Source organism: Arvicanthis niloticus, chromosome 24, assembly GCF_011762505.2.
Source record: "Arvicanthis niloticus isolate mArvNil1 chromosome 24, mArvNil1.pat.X, whole genome shotgun sequence".
Classification (NCBI taxonomy): domain Eukaryota; kingdom Metazoa; phylum Chordata; class Mammalia; order Rodentia; family Muridae; genus Arvicanthis; species Arvicanthis niloticus.
The window spans coordinates 15,922,292-15,944,811 of NC_133432.1; the positions used below are offsets into that span (position 1 = coordinate 15,922,292).

The 22,520-nt window shown below is 50.2% G+C and overlaps 1 protein-coding gene across 4 annotated transcripts in view; it reads right to left on the minus strand.

Moving 5' to 3' along the window:
- The window catches only part of Scarb1 (scavenger receptor class B member 1), a 66,031-nt gene extending 43,536 nt beyond the window's left edge, over positions 1 to 22,495 (minus strand). For 2 of the 4 annotated variants that reach the window (XM_076922960.1, XM_076922958.1), the window contains exon 1: positions 22,173 to 22,495. In XM_076922960.1, the coding sequence (XP_076779075.1) occupies positions 22,173 to 22,298 (126 nt within the window). In that variant the 5' untranslated portion in view covers positions 22,299 to 22,495. The remainder of the gene's footprint in view (positions 1 to 22,172) is intronic. The other 2 variants (XM_076922959.1, XM_076922957.1) reach the window with 1 other exon arrangement.
- Between the last annotated feature and the right edge of the window lie 25 nt (positions 22,496 to 22,520).

A 22,520-nucleotide genomic window follows, 5' to 3' on the forward strand; every position in this document is an offset into this window, starting at 1 on the left:
CTAGGCAAGGGGTCCTGAGCTGTATGAGTGGAGAAATCAAACTGAGCACAAGCAAGCAGGCGAGCAAGTATGCTGAATGGGGGGTATGTCAAGACTCCTGGGGCCTTAGAGGAAGCTCAGCTCTAGTGGCACCTTAATCCACAGATGTGATTTCCAGGCACCCAGCCAGGAGTAATTAGTGGCGTCTGTAGAAACTAATACTTCTCTTGAGAAAGCTCCGGAAGACATGGGAAGATGGTTCTGGAAGAGGCCCAATTTCCCAGAGACATGCTATTGAATGCACACCCATTCTCCATTGCCTTGGCTGATGGGAAACGCAGTTGATCGCTCCAGCACTCTGGAAAGAAGAGGAAGACCCAGAGCCATCTGAGTGCCCAAACCAAGGCTGCAAAGTGCAGGAAGTGCGTACGGGTACGGGGGCCAGGAGAGAGGATGGAGGGTAGGGAGGGACTCTCCTAGACACAAACATGTTTTTTGCAGCAAAGAACAAAAAGCCGTGAACCAAAGTTACCTCTGTGCTTGGGACTCTGGGGGAAAGGAGAGCCATGTCACCTTTGTCTTCTCAGAGGGTCATTCACCTCTGGGCTGGCTTCAAATTCACTATTAGCAGAGGTGACCTTGAGCTTCGGATTTTCTTGCTTCCTCCTTTCAAGTGCTGAGAGCTGACTATCAGGGCAGATTGATGATTTTCGTTCTGTAGTTTAATTTCACAGTGGGGGCTGTCTGGGCAAAAGGTCACGCATTTATGTAGGTGATGCTAAGATATTTGACCATGCCAGTGGCCCTGTGTGACGTCCACATGGTGGTGAGGGGATGGCTCTCACCTCCATGATGAAGAACGGACTGACATTCAGGAGGGATTCTAGTTTCTGTAGAACCTACATCACGACAGCTAGGTTTGAATCCCAGAGTCCTGCAGCTCTGAGTCTGGCCATACCTACACGGCACATGCCCGATGGATGGTAAGGAGAGTCGACAAAGTTGACACCCATCCAGACCTCAGAACGGGACCTTATTTGAAAATAGGGTCTGGCCAGATGTCATCAAGTTAAGAATATCAGATCGGCCCAGTGGCACAAGCCTGTCACTCCAGCACTTAGAAAGCAAGAGGATTGTGAATTTAAAGCCTGCCTGGGCTTAGGAGTGAGTTTGAGGTCAACCTGAGTTGCATGGCGAGACTCTTGTTTCAAAATAAGAATGAACCTCGAAATGGATGGACTTGGGTTGGGTCCCAAAGAAGAGGTGGGGAGCTGGAGAGATGGCTCAACAGATACGGACATCAGTGTTCCGTTCCCAGAACCTACTTGGTGGCTCACACAATCTGTAACTCCAGGTCCAGGGAATCTGATGCCCTCCAGCCTCCATGGGGGACCAAGCATGTATGCCATGCACATAAACTCATAAAGACGGACACACATACACATAAATAACACCAAGAACTCAATTTTGAAGAAGAGGAAAAGGAAAATACAGAGGAGGCCATGCTGAGACAGAGAGAGACAGAGACATTGACGCCACCAACTGAGGAACCGTGCAAACCTCCAGGAATGGAGAGAGCCAAGAGTCCCCAAGACACTAGAAGCTCCCAGCCTAGCCATCAAGTTCCCATGGTTTAAGGACACAATCTTAGACCTAGGTGACTAACACAGGCCTCTCTCTAGGAGGCTGGGGCACCACTACAGAAAGAAACACACCCTGATTTCAGCTCTGGTGGTGGAACAGACACATTAGCTCCTTGGCCTCCAGCCCTTAGCAGGATTTTTCTGCTGGCCTCTACCTGCCAATCAAATTGTCATCCTAGACAAGGACCAGATACTCCTAAGCCCCATGACCTTCATCACAGATTCTTTTTTTGGGACCAGTGTCTCTAGCCCAGATTGGCTTCCTACGCCCTGTAGTAGCCAAACAGAATCTGAGATGAAAGGTAGGGACCATCACATAAAGCTCATGGGGTGCTGGGGGCTGCACCCAGGACTTCCTGTGTGCCAGGTGAGCAGCTGCAAAGTGAACCACATGCTCAGCTCAACACAAATTCTCTGAAGAAGTGGAGCCCAAACCTCAGGTTAGCCTGTTCTCAAGTCCTTCAAGTTCTCAGAGCCGTCCTTTAAACCAGAGAGTCTCAGCAGGCTATAGAGCCGGCTCTAGACACAAGTACCAGCTGTTCAAGCATGAGGACCCGAGTTTGGACCCTCGCCCCCAGCATCCCTGAAAAAGCCAAGTGGGCCATCAAACCCAGACATACAGGTCTATAACTATAGCACTCTGGGTATTGGCATCGGTGGAAAAAGGAGGGGCAGACAGTCTAGCCAATCAGCAAGCTCCTAACTCAGTGAAAGACCCTGAGTCAAAAATAAACTGGCACGGGAGATAGGAGAGTGGCAGAAAGTTTACCTGGCACCTACAAAGCTCTGGGCCCAAACTCCAGCACCACTAAATATATATATATATATATATATATATATATATATATATATATATATATATATGTGTGTGTGTGTGTGTGTGTGTGTGTGTGTGTGTGTGTGTGTGTGTATACACACACACACACATATATACATATATAGACACACACATATACACACACATATATATTTAGTATATATACACACATATATATTTAGCAAATATATATACACACACATATATTTAGTTATATACACCATATATTTATATATATGTATATATAAATATACACACATACATATAGTATATATACATATAGTATATATATATGTGTGTATATATACATATACATGTATATATATGTATGTATTATTTATTTTGTAAATTTATATAAATACATAATTTATACACACACACACATACACAATTTAGGGGCCAGGTATGGTGGTGCATGGTATTAATCTCACTCAGCACTTAGGAGACAAAGGCAGGTGCATCTCTGTAAGTTTGAGGCTAGCCTGATGTACATGGTGAGTTCCGAGGCTAGCCTGTTCTATATAGTGAGTTCCAGGTCAGCCTAGTCTACATAATAAGAGTTTGCCTCAGAATAAACAAACAAGCAAACTCGAGAGTCATTGAGGAGAACACCCAACATGGACTCTGGTATCCATACGTACACAGAAATGCATCCACCTACACATATGCACATACTCATAGATGTATGCACATACACACACACACCTCAGAAATGCACACGGAAACAACACACACAGGCCATCTTCAAGGTCACCAATCTTCCAGAAGGCTGGTCACACAGAACTCTGAGAGGTAGAATGGAACTTGTGTCACCCAGCCTGCTAGCTGTGGGCAGCCAGCTGCTTACTCAAACATCCCAGGGACCGATCTGAAGCCACCCACTGTGGCAGGTCCCAGGAAGCGTGTTACGTATGCTGTGTGCGGTTGCTAGAGTTGGAAAAGCCAGGGCATCTGTCACCATGGAAACAGACAAGCTCTCACAGATATTAAACAGGGAGTCCAGGCAACAGCAAGGAGCCAGGAGCCAGATATGCACTCGGCAACCCAGATAAGATGGTAACACCTGGCAAAGTGACTGGCCAGTGCCGGGAGATGCCACCACCTCCCTGGACACTGTTATTAGAGTCTACCTTGATTCCTGCAGAAAATGATAGAAAAAAAGGACCTGCTATCACCCTTGGGTCTGTACACACACATGCATGCATGCACGCAAACACACACACAAACATTCATTACACACATACACCAGTAAGCAAATACATAAACAAAATAAACATTAAACCTCCTGTTCTTGTGTGATTTTTTTTTTCCTTGAGACTCTTTCTATTCACCCCAAAGTGACCTGTGACCTAAGAGGACATTCTGGCCCATCCAGATGGGGTGCAGCAATGGTTTACTAGGGTCACTTACAGGAGCATGGGTGATTCAAAGGCAGCTGTGTGACCCCACCCCACCCCACCCCACCCCATCCCACCCCTAGCAACTGTTTACTGCATAGCTATTCCTGGGCACCCTCCTCGCTCCCACAAAACCCAGTCTTTCAAGGGTCTCAGCCACTAATCACAGAGACTCTGATTTCAAGGTGGCCACACGGCGTCTTGCCTGAAGTGTTCCAGGTGCCGAACCACTCTCTCCTGTCTACCCCACCCCTGTGCCCCAAGCTGGAATGTACTGGATTCAGAGCCCATAATGGGGTGCAACAGGTTTTAAAAAAAAAAAGGCAATAGATTAGTCAGAATGGCCCCTGATGCAGTGTGACTGGAGTCTACAGCAAGAAGAGCTAGGAGAGAGATACCAAGGACAACCGCAGGGAGACAGGGAAGAGCAGGCAGTGGCTGCAAGCTAGACAGTAGGAACAACAATGGTGGCCATGGGCATGCAGCCCCCAGAACAGCCAGAAAGGAAATGGGTGTTGCTTAAGTCACCCAGCTGATGGCCTTTCGCTATGATGGCCTGGTAAAGCAAGTCACCTAAGTCAGGGAAGTGAGTCAACTGCACTAGGTCACCCAGCTGGGAGAAGCCTGAGCCAACACCTGGACCCCAGCCCGAGGACTCGGGACTTAAGCTCTCGCCCACTGTGATGTGAATGGATGTGACTGAAGCAGACCAAAGGACATACTTAAGATCGAAGCTAGAAAGAGGATGAGCCACAGAGGGGGAGACTGACGGATAGGAGGACAGACAGGGAAGGAGAGAGAAAGAGGACATGACAAGTGAGCGTGGGTCCAGTACCACGCTTCCCACACCCACGAGTGCCACCATCTACCTGATGCAGGCTAAAGACAGATAAACACAATGTGATGACTATCTCATAAACACACGCGCACACACACACACACACACACACACACACACACACACACACATATCGCCCAGTCCCAGGGAGTTAGGATGCCACAGGTATATGCTATTGCAATGATGAACTTGAAAATGGGCCATAGCCAGGAAGCAAATGAGGCCAGGCTTGCGGGGGTGGGGTGGGGGGTGGGGGGGGGTGGGGGGTGCACATCTGTGGGCCTTGCATACCAGAGACTGAGACAGAAGGATTGATTCCAGGTCAAGGTTAGTGTGAGCTACGGAACAAGTCCTGGTCTCAAAAAACAAAACAAAACAAAAAAAAACCCAAGCAACAAAAGCAGAATGTCACAACAATAAAATCAGAGTTTGTATACCCTAGAGAGAAGTTCAAAACCAGACCAAATCGGGTGTTTAGGGATGAGAAGGAGTACCAGAGGGTGGTGGTTCCCTCCAGCAGGGCGGCAGGACCACTTCTCACCTGGGGCTGATTTAACCTGACGGATGTGTATTATGACCTCTGCTAGAACCTTGTACTATTTCACAATAAGAAGAAACAAAGAGCAGAAGGCGTGGTGAGGGAACAGACAGGAGAAGGAAATCCCAAGGCCAGCCCCTGTCGGGACCCCAGCTATAACGGAGCACTGGCTGGGATGGGCTCTCAGCCCAGGGGAGCCGTTGGAGCCTCCTGTGCCAAGAGGCCAGATGGGACCAGGGCCAGGGCTTAGGATTCCTGCAGGGCTCAGAGGCCAGGATTGGGGGTTGCAGGGGTGATAGGGAGTAGGGCAGAAGGAGCCTCCAGATCCCACCTTCCTGGGCTTCCAACTGCAGAAGGCCAGCTCTGACACCCCAGGACTCCTACAGCTGCAAGGGTGGGTGGGAATCCTGAGCTGGCCTCATCCTGGTCAGTGGAGGGATTAATACCTCAGAACGTGGAGATGGGGCTGGGAAAGCCTGGAAGCTTAAGCGGGTACAGGAAACTCTAACCCACCTAAGTCCTACCGCCACCATCCCGATTGTGCCTGCTCAGCCAGGATAATCCTGGGCAGTTTTTGTGCAAGGTGTGTGGGAAGAGCACATACCAACTATAGCCAGGGCACCCTACCTAAAAGCTGGCTAGCTTCTCAGCTCCTGGAAAACAAGGGTTGCAGAACAGGTGCCGAGAAAGACCTGGAGGTACCACTGATAGGAGGAAGGAGACCCACATAGGACACATCTCTAAATTTAAACAGCTACAACCAAGTAGGGTACCGTGGGCAAGCCTGCCACCCCAGCTACTTGGGAGGCTAAAGCAGGAGGACTGAACGTCAAGGCTAGCCTGGGACACTTAGTGAGACTAATTTTATCTCAAAATAATAAGGAAAAAAATTGGGCCTTCAAAATGGCTCAGTAAGTAAAGGCGCCTGCTGCCAACATGATGGAAAACGCAACCAACAACCCAGGGATGTCCTCTAATCTCTCAGGGATGGCCTCTAATCTGTATATAGCACCCCCCCCCACACACACACACAAACAAAAATAAGGGTCGGAGAGACAGTTTAACAGTTAAAAGCATGTAGCTCTTGCAGAGAACCCAAGTTCCGTTTCCAGTACCCTATAATCAGGTGGCTCACTAGAACTCCTACTCCAGGGGATCTGGCGCCCTCATGTGGCCTCCATAGGCACCTGCACTCATGTGCATATACCCACACACAGACACACAATTTTTAAAAAGACATTTTAAATAAATAAGTGTAAAAAGTTTTTTTAAGGGGAAAAAAAGGTCTGGGGATATGGCAATCAAGCAGGAGACCCCAGGTTTAGTTCCCAGTCTGATGGAAAACACATAAGACAGATTCGAATGGAAAAAGGACAGAGCTGAAGACAGAGGCATCACACACAAGGGTCAGCCTGTAGCTGCAGGCTGTAGGCAGGAGGGCAAGTGTTCTTGACTCTAACAGAGGTCTATGCATATCCTCTGCAGGGCCAAGAGGTTTGGGTGAGCGCCAATGTGACCAACTGTCCTGTGTCCATGATTTTTCCAAAACAATAATTTTTAAAAGAAAACCTAGTCATGAGAGAACAACCTTCGGCTGAGTATGCTGGATAATGTGGGGCAAGGTTATACTGCAAAGTCCTTGGGCAACTGCAGAATCAGCTTGAGACATCACCAGCCACTCTAAGACCAGTAAGAAAACTGGGAGTGCCATGAGTAAGCCTGGTGAGGGCTCAGAGCAAGCAAGCAGAAGAGAATTCTGTTGCAAGTGTTGATGACAGGCCCACGAGGATGTGTGTGTCAACATGGTGAGCGATTCTCAGCAGCTGGTTATTCTAGGTGCTTAACAGGTATTATCTCCTCAGACACAGGATACTACTAAGAACCATGGTGAAAAGGCACAGAGAGATTAAGGCACTTGCCTGAGGTTACCCAGCAGGGAATTGACAGAGCCATGATTCAAATCTGGATCATCTCCCCACTGCCCCAAGGCCCAAGCCCAGAGACTTTCCAACTGGTTTACAACCTTGGCAGTGTCTCTCTAGGAAGGTTCACCTCTCAGCTCTCCTCCAGGCAGATGGCAAGCATGTAGGTACCTAGAGCACAGCTCAGCTTAGAAAGAGACGCCGAGCTTCAGTCCCCACACTGTCCCAGAAGGGCATGGCATGCCCCCAGAGTCTTGGGTGAGAGCCAACAGCTGCTTTGTTTGGGGCTCAAGCTGACTCCCGAGTCATATTGCAGAACAGGTCCAGAGCAGATCAACTCCTCTGCCTCAGAGCCTGATGCCGAGTGTAGTGAAGGGCACAGAGGCTCAGGCTTGTTCCCACTATTTGCATCCTAGGGCATACTCAGGGAAGGCACATAGAGCTTGAACTTTGGTATACCTGGTCCTGACATCTCTCCTACTTTATCAAAACACCTCCTCCCACTCCTACAGTCAGATGACAGAGCGAAGAAAGGGTGGGTGGGAGCAGGGAGACTGTCTGGAAGTCACTATAAAATAACATGGCTACCCATCACTTACCGAGATCTCTTCCCTTTCCAAAGACCCCGCACCCCACTACCCCAGCCAGCCTGGCAGAGTCAACCTGACCCACAACCAGTCAGCACTGGCTACCGACCATGGCCTTCAACAGCTCACAGCTTCCTCTCAGTTCTGGGTCCTTAAAGAGAAAACGCAACACAGGAGCTAAGCTGGGCGGTGGTGGCGCATGCCTTTAATCCCAGCATTTAGGAGGCAGAGGTAGGTAGATCTCTGTGAGTTCCAAGCCAGCCTGGTCTACTGATTGAGTCCTAGGACAGCCAGGACCACACAGAGAAACCCGATCTTGATCGATCTCGAGAAGTAAACAAAACAAGCAAAAAACCATGGGGGGCAGGAGAGATGGCTCAGCCAATAAAACCCTTGCAGCCAAGCCTACCTGAGTTCAACCCCATACATGATGGTGGAAGTGGAAGTTGTCCTCTGGCCTCTACACCTGTGTGGTACACCATATAACCTCCCCCCCAACCCCCGCCACATACACACAAATAAACATGTGATTTTAACAAACAAACAAAAAGGTGGGCCAGGCACAGTGCCATATGCCTACAATCCCAGGATTTGGAAAGCAGAGGCAGAAGGATTGCCAAAAGTATGAGGCCAGCCTGGGCTACAGTGTGAGCTCCTGCCTCAAATAATAATAATAATAATGAGGAGGAGGAGGAAGAGAAGGGGGAGGAGGAAGAGGAGAGGAAGAAGAGGAAGAAGAGGAGGAGGAGAGGAAGAGGAAGCAGCAGCAGCAGAATCTGGGTGTGGTGAAATACTCTAATCCTAGCACTCAGGAGGGAAGTAGAGGCAGACAGATCTCTATGAATTAAGGCCAGCCTGGTCTACAAAGTGAGTTCCAGGACAGCCAGGACTACATAGAGAAACCCTGTCTCAAAAAAACCAAAATAATAATGAGGATAAAGATGAAATAAAATAAAAGGAGAAAAACTCAAGTAGTTGGAGACCCAACTACCTAAGATTTATGAAATTTACCCTGACGAGCTGCCTCCCCACTCATAAAAGCCCGGAGCCAGCCTCAAAGAAAGCATCCATGTACACACATGAGAGGCAGCGAGGGGAACCTAAGGAGATCTGGTGCTAACTAGGGGCCAAGAGTTTTTGTCCCTTCTCAGGCTATCTGTCTCCCTTGCCTCCTGCCAACCCACAGGACATCGCTCCATCCCCACCTGAGTCTTCAGAGAGAGTTCCTCTTTCAAAGTGATTGGCCCCAAGAGTATGTGACCCAAACCAATCAGAGGCAACGGACAGTCCCAGGCCCCGCCCCCCCCACATCTCCCAGCCCTTAACCTGGTTGCTTTGCATTTGTTATTGTTTTGCATTCATTATTTGAGTGTGTATATGAGGAGTCTGAATGTGCCGTGTACATGCACGGAGGTCAGAGGACAACTTGAAAGAGTTTACTCTCTTCTTCCTCTGTGTGGAGCCCAAGATCGAAGGCCAATCAACAGGTTTGGTGACAAGCTTGGTTCCTTACTGAGTCCTTTAGACAACCTTTTTAGCCAGGACTGGCCTCAAACTCTCTCTGTAGTCAGGATGACTTAACTCTCGATTCTCTTGTTTCGCCTCTGGAATGCTAGGATTACAGGTGCGTAATGGCACCCAGTTTATTTTTGTTCTTTGCACCTGTGGGCCACACCTCCCTGGTCCTGGCAAGAGAAAGGGGTTGTCCACTCCATCCCACACTGGTGCAGGTTATCAGGAATTCATGGGAGGAAGTGACTCTGCTTTATTCATAAACGTAGGCCCATCAGCTGCAGAGGAGAGTACAGTGCCCACCCCCACCACACCTCCCCACCCCCCCACCCCCCTACCCCCCACCAAGCCAGGGCTACTAAAGACTCCCGTTCACTCCTAAAGGCTGTGCATCCCAAACCTACACCTCACCTCCTAAGCTCTCCCGCCCTTGGCTAAGACAGGTGTGATTTATTTATGCACCGCCCACAGCAGTCCTGGTGACATTGCTGAGAACTGGGTCTCTTCCTCCTGGTCCACTGCCTTTATGGTGGGACAGGAAGAGGTCACTGGGGAAGCCTGAAGCATATGTAGGAACTTGGCCCTGGCAGAGACGCCAGAGAGAAGTTGCTAGAGTCAAGATAAAACATATAGAGACTTAGTCCCTGGATCTATGGTCACTTGCCAGGGACTTGGACCACTGGGTGTGGTCTGGGACATATGAACACCAACTCACCCAGTGGCTTCAGGAAGTGGCCTCCAGGAGACAGAGGGTCATGGTCTGGCTCTTGGGCAGTGGTATCAGGAAGCAGACATATCCATACAAACATCCCCCCTCACGCCCAGAGAGACACACACATACAGACAGCACACACAGACACACAAACACCCCTCCAATAGACACACATGCACACATAGACAGACACACAGACAAACAGCCCCCCAACAGAGGGAGAGACAGAGGCACGGCAAAGGTTTGTGGCTCACCCGCAGCCCCCCAGAACGGAGCAGAGTCAGGCGGCAAGGCTTGTGATTTCAGTGATAGCTTCTGGGGTCCCACCCCAGCCAGATCACCACTGTGGAGTAAAGCCATGTACAAAACACACGAGACCCCCATCCTGGTAAGACATCAACCAAAGGAATGAGCTCACTGGAGGTGGGCGTGAGGAACTTCCAAAGGTCAAGGGAGGTGAGGGAAGCTGAGACCCTATTGAAGAAGCATCTTCAAAACATCCCACTTGCAGGCTTCGGGTGTAGATTGGTGAGAGAACACTTGTCCAGTATGAGTGCCTCTCTGAGTCGCTCCCAAGCACCCCAAAATACAAATAAATACCATTTACTTTGAAACACAGGAGGGGAACTGAGTAAAAGAGCCAAGGAGAAAGAAAGCATTTGGGCAGAAGGAACTGGGCATGTGAGGCTGGAGGAGGAGAGACCTGTGGGGTTAGAGCAGCAGAAACGCTGACTGACCAGACAGGCAGGAGCCTGTGAAGAAAGGACTGATGGGTGGGGGTAGGAGTGTGTGTGTGTGTGTGTGTGTGTGTGTGTGTGTGTGTCTGTCTGTCTGTCTGTCTATTGGGGGGTGTTTGTGTGTGTGTCTGTCTATGTATGTGTGTGTGTTTGTGTCTGTGTGTGTGTGTCTGTCTGTCTGTCTGTTGGGGGGTGTTTGTGTGTCTCTGTATGTGTCTGTTGGGGGGTGTTTGTCTGTGTGTCTCTGTGTGTGTGTCTGTTGGGGGGCTGTTTGTCTGTGTGACTGTCTATGTGTGCATGTGTATCTGTTAGAGGGGTGTTTGTGTGTCTGTGTGTGCTGTCTGTATGTGTGTGTCTCTCTGGGGGGGATGTGTGTGTGTCTGTCTGCCTCTGTATGTGTGTGTCTCTGTGTGTGTATTTGTGTGTGTGTGTCTGTCTCTGTATGTCTCTGTGTGTGTATGTATGTGTGTATTGTATGTCTCTGTGGGAGAGTTGTCTGTGTGTGGGTGTTTGTGTGTGTCTGTCTGTCTGTCTTTGTATGTGTGTGTCTCTGTGGATTTGTGTGTGTGTGTGTCTGTCGCTCTGTGTGTCTCTGTATGTATGTGTCTCTGTGGGTGTGTGCGTTTGTCTGTGTGTCTGTCTGTCTGTCTCTGTGGGTATGTGTGTGTGTCCCCCCCACTCCGTGTGTGTATGTGTATGTATGTGCACGAGTAGAGGCCAGAGGCCAATCCAACCTCAGGTGTGGTCCCTCAAGCACTACCCATCTTTTTTGTTAAGATAGACTCTCTCCAAAGCCTGAAGCTCCCCAATTGCACTATGAGAACGAATCACAGGAGCCCCATGGATTCTCCTGTCTGCCTCCCCCGGGGCTGGAATTACCTAGCTTTTTTGACCTGGGTTCTGGGGATCAAATCCACATCATCTCACCTACCTGGAACCTGATACAGCTTTAAACCACAGTACTGTGTCTTCTAAAGAGCATTCTATCCTCTAAAGAGACAAGAGGAACTGCACCATGGCACCCACAGTCTAGCCTGACACAGGACTTCATAGTGCCAAGGGTCCCAGAACACCCTGTGATTCGACCTATCCACTTTGAGTAAACATTTGGGAACCCAAGGCCCAGTGTCTGGCATCAGTTCCAACATTGGGGACAAAGAACAAACACCACAGAGGTCCTTGCCCTCCTGAGCCTGGGGACTCCCCCATGGGGACAACGTGGCAGAAGCAAAAAAAAGCCCAATGTACACGTAAATAGTACGGAGGATTGGGTCTGAATCAAACTCAGCGGGCTGTCATTGGGAAATGTCAGGCAGAAGACCACAGACCTAGCCCATGCACAAGAGGAACTGGGGCGTTGGGGCCCGCAAGCCAGAAAGATATCAGAGGGCAGGGTACTGGCCTCGTGACACATGGGGAGGACCTAGGGTCTCTTTCTGGCTGCTCTGCTGGGAGCTGGAGGAACAGGGAGGCAAATGAAAGGATTTAAGGATCCAGATAAAGGATGCTGTGACAGTAGCCAGCCTCAGGAAAGGGACTAAAAGTGGGAGATTCTCACTTCCCTGGGGCTCAAGTGTAGGAAGCAGTGAGGGCAAGTGAAGGCTGCCTGCAGTGAGGGCAAGTGTGAAGGCTGCCGCCTACGAGGTCTCGCCTTGCCACCACAGGATAGACCACAGGCGAAGCTAACCAGGAAGGAGAATGGGGACAGGTCTGGAGGTGAAGAGGAAGGTCAGGACAAGGTGGGCCACTTGTCACACCAGAGTCCTCCTCTGAGATCAAGGCCAGCGGGGACAGTTTGAGGCTGAGCATATTCCCATCAGAGTATGGCTGAGGCCAAGCTAAGGACTCAGCAACCATGAACGCTCATGGAGAAGAGGCCCCTGCCCAGCGAGAACCATGAAGACAACCCACAGCCAAAGAGGCCCAAGAGTCCTTCTAGAAGCTTCCAGAGAGGGTGGAAGGAACTTCATTGAAATGCCAGGAAGCAAGCAAGGGTCAGACCACTCCTATTCCTTCCCCTCTCCAGGCAGCTGAAGATCACAAAGCAGAGATGAGGGGTGGGGAGGTGGGGAGAGAGCAGAAAGCCCCCGGTCGGAGGAAAGAGGTGGAAATCTTCCCTCGGCAGCAATGGAACCTCCTCACCCACTGGGACTCAGAGCCAGGATGAGCCAGACCTGGTTTTTCTCTTTTTTCTTCTTTTTCTTTTTTTCTCTTTGCAGCTCAGCCTGGCCTGACCCGGCCCTAGGCCAGTGGAGGCCAAGGTCACCAGTGAGGGAGGGAGAGAGGAGAGAAGAGAGGTAAAAGGGTCATATGTTTTTGTTTTCTAGTTTTTCCTTCTTATGGACTTTTTTTTTTTTTTTTTGGAAGCCTGTCACACGGTAGCCCAGGCTGGTTTAGAATTAGCAATCCCCCTGCTTCAGCCGCCTGACCTGTTTCTATTTCTGGCAGAGCCACTCCCACACCCACACCCACACCCACCCCTGCCAGGCTAAATCCTCCTCAAACTAAATTGATGGCACTGGATGAGAGCTGAAGGTATTACGTTTCAAACCCTGGGCGGATCGGTTAGGTGCCTATCTAACATATCAAAGCGGACCTGGCTTCCAGGTGCTCCCCGTATCCTTCAGTCCCTACCTGTTTCAGAACCCTTCTGGCTAGCATAATTCTCCCACCCCACCCCCCACCCCCACTCTATAGCCCAGGACTGGGCTGCTCTTCCTGGTAAACTCCAATCATTTTGCTTGCCCCCTCTCTCTACCTTTGAGCCTCCCGGCAGCAGCACCTAGTTCCCCTTCTTCTCTTTTTCCCTCCCCCTCTCCTCACATAGCTCAGGGCCATGTCCACTCTGGACTCTTCCAGCCGTCTTTTCTATTAACTATACTCTCCCTTTTATCTACAGTAAACCTTCTCCGCCACCATACCTAAGAGCAGCCATGTTTTCTTTTCTTTCTTTCTTTCTTTCTTTCTTTCTTTCTTTCTTTCTTTCTTTCTTTCTCCAGAAGGCTTCTCAGCTGAACTCATGAGTCCTAAAACAGGAAGTGTCAAACATCCAGTGGCAACCTTGAGAAGAGCTCACGGTGGTCCCGGAGACCTCTCTTTTGCTGGCCAAGGAAGAACATTCAAACACTCCTCTGTACCCTAAAAGCCACAGCCTGGGCCAAACCTCCTAGAAACCAAGATGCACATAGGATAAGCTCTACAGAGAGTCATGTGGCTCTCCAGGACTGGCTCCAGAGTTGCCTGCTGGGACCCAAGGCCAGAGATCAGGATTCCAGGTAGCCGAACTCGTGGAATTGGAGTGAATGAGGGTAAGTCACTGTGGGAAGATAGCAAAGAGTCCATCTTTCCAGGAAGGGTCCTAGGATCCTTCCAGGAATGAAAAAGGAGAGTCTGGCTTCTAAAATGCTAGTTGGGAACACCTAACTACAGCACACGGTGACCACACAGTGCTAATGCCCCCTTTGTCTTCTGCAGTGCTAAGGTTGGAGCCCAGTGGCTTGCACCTGCTAGGCCATCATTCTGCCACGGAGCCATGTTCCCTGTCCCCCCAGCACATGGGAACATGCATCAGCACACGTGTGCATGTGTCTATGTGTACCCAGACAATGACCCATGTGCCTGCATCCCCATATGGATGGTTTGCAGCGCAGCGCGTGTGGTACAGAGAAACACTCACGTCCATGTATGTCAGCACTGGACCATACACCAAGCTCTGTGTGCTGGCATACCTAGGGACACTGTTATGTGGCCGCCGCACCAGAAGATGTGCATACTGGCAGACACACGCACTGGAGATAAGAGGACTCGTGGATGTACGAGGAGCCAGAAGGGAACAGAAATAAATACTTGGAACTAAAAATAGGTAGTCTATAACCACAGCTGCAGCCCTGAGGGGAACTAAAATAGTTCCGCACATGCCAGGGGGACCGGAAGCCATGGGAACCGGAAAGCGGGCATCAGGAAAGAGGAAGAAAACAGAAGAAATCCCAGCACGCCCAAGTATCCCTACCCAGGGCCTGAAGAGCAGGGAACGTGCAGCAACACCCATCCTGACATCAGGGGCCCCAGATCCCACTTGGGGAGTAGCCCACGGTGGCCCAGGCCTTAAGGTCACAGAGTAGTACAAACTGGGAAAAGAGTCCTCCTGTGGAGTTACCAAAGGGCTTCAAACCTGCAGCCTTCTCTCAGGGAAGAAAAGCCTGAAGTATATACACCCGCTAGCCATGCGGATCAATGGAATACTTACTAACCAAGGAAGGGAAAAAGAAGGAATGACCAGGGTGGCCTTGTGCCTCTCCAGTCAAGGCCAGCTGTTCGAATGTTATAATCTTTTAGCAGAAGCTACATCTTGGTTCTGTTTCGCCTAACTCTTGCAGGGGGCGGGGGGGGGGGGGAGAGGTGAGGGAGAGACAGGGTACTTAATCTCTGTGTCTGTCTTCCCTAGACGAAGCAGAAAGCAACTGTAGCCATTTAGATACAAAATAAAAGGCTCTGAGGAACTTCAGACACTCAGGGTAATGCGATGTCTACAAGCTGCTACCTGCCACTAGGGCCACCTTCCAAGTGCCAGGCCAACCAGCTCTGCCAAAGGTCACAAAACAACTCAGGAACAGGGTAGACAGCCCAGGCTAGCCCAACTCCTAAGAGGTCCCTGGGCTCTGTAGGGAGCTATGTGCTCTGGTAAAGGATCTGGGTTCCGATCCCAGTACCCACATGATAAGTCACAGTTCTCTGGAATTCCAGTTCCAGGGGATCCAGACACCTCTTTTGACCCTCCTCAAACACCACACACATGTGACATACAGACAACACAAACACTAAAAATAATAAATAAATTATTTTTTAGGGGGGCGGGGCATTTTGAGACAAGGTTTCTCTGTGTAGCCCTGGCTGTCAGGAAACCAACTCTGTAGACCAGGCTGGCCTTGAACTCAGAGACCCACCTACCTCTCTGTCTTCCAAGTGCTGGGATTAAGGCACTTAATGTCCAAAAGGACATGCCAGGGACTCTGAAGTGGCACTAGGTCTAGTGGGCTCAAACCAGGAGCATCATGGGGCGGGGTGAGGGCGGTGCTGACTTGAGGGAGGGAAAAAGAAACAGATTGGGGACCTTCAAGCTGCTGAGAGGAACTTGGGGTTCACTTGGTAAAAGACAGGGAATGTCAGAGAGTCTGAGCAGGGTGGACATCATCCCTCCCTCGAAAAGCAGGATAGACAACCACATGGGTCCAAGCAGACAGCAAGGCCATGGGGTTAGAGGGGTCATAAAGGGTGAGACCCTAAGGGTGTGACGTTAGATGCTGGTGAACCAGGTAAGGGGTAGCATGAGATAGCAGAAAGAACCGAACAGGTAAGGGCAGACTGAGGGTTCTGCTCTACACCTAGGGGACAAATGGGAGAAAGGAGGGAGGCATCAGCAGATGAACAGACCAAGCACATTTCAACAGGAAAGCCCACGTCAGGACAGCGGAGCAGATAAAATCACAGACATGGGAAAGATTATGAGACCCTCTATTGAAGGTGGTGGCCCTGTGGATGGACAAGATGCATGCCAGACTGGGTTCTAGGTGAGACACACAGGGGTCCCAGTGCTGGTGGGTTTCCCTCCGTGTGACAATCACACACACTCCAGGAAAGTCACTGAGCAGTTACCATGTTCAGCTGTTTCCTTAACTGACAAGGACCCGTGTTACCATGCTGCCTGTGCGGGCTAGCTTTATGTCAACTTGACACAGGCTATTGTCATCTGAGAGGAATGAACCTTAATTAAGGAGGTTCTGTCTGTGAGCAAGCCTAGAAGAGCATTTTCTTAATTAGTGATTGATGGGTAAGGGCATGGCCTATTATAAGTCCTGACAGTCCTAGGTTCTATAAGAAAGCAGACTGAGCAAGCCATGAAGAGAAAGCCCATAAGCAGCACTCCTCCATGGTCTCTGCATCAGCTCCTGCCTCCAGGTTCCTGCCTTGTTTGAGTTCCTGCCTTGACTTCCTTCAATGATGAACAGTGCTGTGGAAATGTAAGCTGAGTTAACCCTTTCCTGCCCAAAGGGTTAATTGGTCATGGTTTGGTCATGGTTGCTTTTATCATAGCAACCATTTTTAGTGCAATTCATAACACATGGATATATTCTCTTTTTTTGTTGTTTTTAAAGAGGTCAGGTGAGTTAGTACAGATCTGTTAAACCTCCTCCCAGCCCCCCACCCCGACTCAAGAAGCTGAGGCAGGAGAATTTCAAATAAAGCCTGGGTAACACAACAAGACCTTGCCTTAAAGACCTACAAACAAAAGAATATCCGTTGGGCTCAGTGAGACAGCTCAGTAAGTAAAGGCGCTTGCTGCCAAGCCTGATGACCTGAGTTCGATCCCTGGGACCCACACAGGAAGAGGAGAGAACTGACTCCTGAAAGTTGTTCCGTGACCTTCATGGGCATGTTGTGGCATGACTCCTCCACTCACACACCAATAAATACATACATATAATATTTTACAAAAAGAATCACGGTGGTTTGGAGAGATGACTCCGTGGTTAAGAGCGCTGGCCACTCTCATACAGGACCTGGGTTCATGAAATTCCTAGCACCCACATGGTGGCTCACAACCATCTGTAAGTCCAGTTCCAGAGGATCGGATGTCCTATCTGGTCTACAAGGGCACTGCACGCACAGATGTACATACAGGCAAAACACCCATACCCATAAAATAAAACAAAAATGTACAGGAAATCATGGAGTCAACATTATCTGCTTCGTATGTCTAGTGTGCACCCTCCTGTACGTTTTTCTAAACTGGTAATGGCACTAACACCAGTCTGTTGAAAATACAGAATACTGTTGGGGTTTTGCTGTTGTTCTTGTCATTTTGGGTTTGGTTGGTTGATGTTTTGCTTTGTTTTGTTTTGAGACAGGGTTTCTATGTGTAACCCTGGCTGTCTCTGCCTCCCGGGTGCTGGGATTAAAGGTGTATGCCACTGCCACCACTGACTGGCTTACGGTTTCTGTTTTATGCAGGTTCACACTCGTGTGTGTTTGTGTGTGTATGTGTGTGTGTCTTTATGTTTTGTAGTGCTGGGGTTTGAACCCAGGGGTGTGCACATGTAAGGAAACAGTCAACCATCAAGGTCTATCTCCAGTTTTCCATTTATTTATTTACTTACTTACTTACTTATATGCTATTTATTCGTGTGTCTATTTATTTATGAGACAGGGTCTCTCTATGTAGCCCTGGCTGTCCAGGCACTCGCCTTGACACAGAGATCTGCCTGCCTCTGCCCTCTGAGTGCAGAGATTTAAAAGTGTGCGCTATCACACCTAGCCTGTTTTTTTTTTTTTTTTTTTACATAAAAACGAAGGTCCCACTAAGTTGCCTTGAACTTCCTGTGTAGTCCAGGCTGGCTTTGAACTTCCTCCGGTTTTGAATATTCATTCCTCCTGCCTCGGGCTCCAAGTAGTTGGGATGACGGCAAGAGGCTGGAGAGAAGGAACTTTAACAGTAACAGAGCCTTTTCTCAATCATTCACGTCTTCCCAAAACCTGCTCTCCCCCCCCCCCTTTTTTTTTTTTTTTGGCCTGCCCAGCAGCTCACTGTACAGAGAGAAAGGTCTCTTTCCTACTTGCCTATGGAGAGTAAATCCAGCATGGCCACTTGAAGTTCCTCCCAGCCCACCACAGGCCGTGCTTAATAACTAGCTGCCGACCTTTGCTATGGCCCAGATCCCTTATCTGTAGAAAGGAAGAATTTGCAGCCTCGGCCTGTTTCACAACGCTGTGGTTAGATTGAGACCAGAAGCAGGCAAGCTTACAGGACATTTCCACAGGCCGCTTGTAATCTCCTTTGTAACTCGCTAATCCCTCATGGGGAGCAAACCAGATCTGACCCCTGTCTCACTGCTGGGAGAAAGCTTGGCTCCCTGAGTGATGGATCGGCTCCAGCTAACACATGGTACAGTAGGCCTGAGCCTCTAAGCTCTGAAAACTGTCACCGACATGGATGTCACGCTCCTGCCCAATCTTGTGGCGATGAAGATGGGAAATCAAAACCACTGATATAGCCAAAGAGGGTGGTGGGGTTTAGAAATGACCCTTCGCCGGGCGGTGGTGGCGCACGCCTTTAATCCCAGCACTCGGGAGGCAGAGGCAGGTGGATTTCTGAGTTCGAGGCCAGCCTGATCTACAGAGTGAGTTCCAGGACAGCCAGGACTACACAGAGAAACCCTGTCCACAGAGAAACCCTGTCTCGGAAAAAAAAAAAAAAATAGAAATGACACTTCATTCCATCAAAGTGGATGGTCCCATAGCTTGTCACCGGGAGTATAGTAGGGAACACCAAAATCCAACCAGAGCGCACCCGTGGGTCCACAGGCCAAGGATCACACCGTGCAAGTGTTCCTGGACTCACACAGGAGGGTATGTGTTCTCTGGAGCCTGAGACAAAGACATGGCCAGTCAGCAGAGGAACCAGCAAAAAAAGGAAAACCAACACAGTAAGTGGGGAAAGGAACTAACAGATTGGCCTGTTGGGCCTGTCAAGCAAAAACCTTTGAATGGGGCTGGGAAGATAGCCCAGTGGGTAAAGTGCTTGCTGGAGGATCTGGGTTCTGATTCTCAGAATCCAAACAAAAGCTCAACACGGAGCCAGGGGTGGTAGCATATGCCTTTAGTCTCAGCACCCTGGAGGCAGGGAGAGCTTGGTCTACAGAGCGAATTCTAGGACAGCCAGGGCCAGGCAGAGAAGCCTTGTCTCAAAACAAAGCTGAGCACGTCTGGTACAAGTCTGGAACCTCAGCACCAGGGCAGGCGGAGATAGACAGTTCCCAGGAACCCAATGTCCAGTGTCTAGCAGAGAAGACACATATCATATTTAATGAGAGAGACTGTCTCAAAAAAAAATAAGATGGGGAGACACTGTGGAAGACACTCCACATCAACCTCTGGTCTCGACGCTTGGCACACCCATCCATACAGGTATGCGTGTGCGTACACCCACACACACTCCTTTGAACACCAACACTGAACAGAAAAGCCATACTATTTAAGCCAGGCATGGTGGCACATACCTTTAACCCTAGCACTCAAGAGGCAGAAGTGGATCTCTGTGAGTTTGAGGCCAGCCTGGGCTACGCACTGAGTTCCTGAGCTATGTAGTGAGACCATGACTCAAGAGAATGAAAGAAGGGATGAGGGAAAAAAGAAAAGCACATACTCTCCAGCCCAGGTTTTGTAACAGATGTCCATTAGAGCTGGGGAGGGTAGCAAAGTGCTTGCTAGGCAAACATGAGGACCTGAGTTCAAACCCCAGCAGCACATACAATATTGGGCATTGCTACCCCAGAGACAGGGGGATGGCAGTCTAGTTCATCAAGAGGCCCTATCTGTAAGGGAGGAGGTCAGCTGATCTCGACACATACAAATATATAAATGATAACATCGGAAGAAAATAAGAGTGAAATTTCTCAATCTCTCTCTCTCTCTCTCTCTCTCTCTCTCTCTCTCTCTCTCTCTCTCCCCCCCCGGTGTGTGTGTGTGTGTGTGTGTGTGTGTGTGTGTGTGTGTGTGTGTGTGTGTTGGAACCCAAGGCCTGCTATATGCTGGGTAAGTTCTCTACCACGGAGCTACAGCCCAGTCCTGATTTTTTTTTCCTGAAACAACTAAGTATTCCTGCCTTTTATACATCAACTTCTTTAATTTACAAAAAAAAAATTTAAAAAACACATAAAGACAAGGCTTCCATTCAAGTAGCACAGACCGAAAGTGTCCAAAGTCAACTCCAGGGTCCCTCCCTGCTCCCCTCTGCTACCACCCTCCCTCCATCCCCTGAAGTGAGGTTTTGTTTTTTTTTTTTTTTTTTTTTTTTTTTTTTTTTTTCTCCCTCAAGAGGTCGGCTCCGCTGCAGCCAGGGCCTCTAAGAAGAGGCTGTCTTGGGCTAGGCGTGTCTTTCATTCTTCCTTCCTTCACGCCACTCAGCCCCCAACCAATCGCCTTTGGGATTTTCATAAGTAGGGTTGTGGAAGCCGCTGGCTCAAACGTAAAGCCCCAAGCTACCAGCTATGGGGCAACTCAGCCACACATGGTTTTCCTTTCTTAAGCACGGGGCAGATGGGACCCTCACTGATGGAACAGGCATGCGCAGTCCCAGTGATAATACACACACACACACACACACACACACACACACAACCGAAATCCTTAGTCTCTATGCCAACCTCTAAAAAAGAAAACAGTCCAGAAAAGAGTTTTGGGAAGGAACCAGTTGGAATTCCCCCCTCACCCCCAAATAGGAGAACAGGGGACACCTGCTCACTCTACCCACAAGCTGGCTCAGCAGGCAGCCCAGTCCACGTGCTGGGTATACGGGTACACAGGGCCGGGTCCTTACTGAAACCACAGGCTGTCGCCGAGACAAGACTGTCATCGCTACTTTGCCAGATCTAACAGAAAGGCTCAGAGCCGTTTTTTTGATGCTGCAACAAGAAGGATCTTCCCTCCACCCCAAGACACAGCAACTCCTGGGACCTTCACGTACAAGGGTTGAAAATCCAAAGCAATAGAAATAGACGGTGCTGCCAAGAGGACTCGGGGAAATGCCCACCACAACTCCAGGAAAGCCACCTGTGGCTCCATCCGGAAGACCAGCCAGGACCTGGGAGGTGGCGGCCAGCCCAAGAGGGAGTATCCCTCATTCATTCCCTCCTTTCAGCGGGCGATGGGACACAATACACGAAGCCATTGCCATTCTTAAACTCCCAGTAAACAAACCGGGCTAAGAGGAAAGATGTCAATCAATCCCTGTGACAACAGCCCCTTCTGGATACCAGGTCCAGTTCTAACTGGATGTTCTCTGAAGGCCAGCCTCCGTTTCCCCTTCCGCGGTAACCCAGCATCTCAGAAAACACAACTACTCGGTAATCTCCAGGACTTAATGAGCTCCGGGCTTATTCGGAGGACACCGGATCCCAGGGCAGAGTCTGTAGCTGGACCGGCACCGCCCGCCTAATATCGGTCCCCGGTTGAAAGGGCAAAACAGGGCCTACGGCTGAGATCAAGGGAGAGGCCCGGCTGTCTGTCCTCGGCAGACCTGAGTAGTGTCTGCCTCTGCCAGAGCGTGGGGGGCAGAAAGCTGCTTAACTCTCGAGACTGGCAGGCAGTGTGGGGGCGAGCCAGGGCATCTGTGGGGCATCTGGGCGAGAGGAAACAGGCAGAGAACTGGGAACCCTTGGGACCCTCACAATGTACAGGGCTGCTTCGCGCAGCCCTGGGGTTACTAGGTACGGTCACCGGCCAGCGTATGCTGAAGGGTTGGAGGTCAGGATAGCTGCAGTAGAAACTCGGGGACAACCAACCAGGCCACACTTCTGCTTCAGTGAGGTTCAGGCCCCTGGGACGCTGGTGACTCAGACCTCCAAGTGTCTGGGGTGAGTCTGAGCCTCCCAGGTGGTGAGAAGGTCGTACCCAGCGTCCCGATCCCTTCCCCCAACCCCCGGACACTTCACTCACCTTCAGCACCTGCTGCTTGATGAGCGAGGGCACCATGAGGATCATGACAACGCCGAGCACAGCACACAGCAGCCCCAGGATGCCCAGCCCCAAGGCCACCCAGCGTGCCCTGGAGCTGCCGCCCATGTCCGCGTGCGCGGCCGGGGCTCCCGGGGCTCAGGACCTGAAGGGGTCGGCGACAGAGGCGACGGAGGCCACAGAGATGACAGAAGCCGAGGCTCCCTTAGCAGCAAGGTGTGTGCCTGGAGGTGGCCGGCGCAGCAGTAGCCCTGCAGGTGGCCAGAGGCTTTATGCGCCATGGCCCGGGCAGCCCGCCCCCGAGTTCGGCGCGGGATTCCGGCGGGGGGT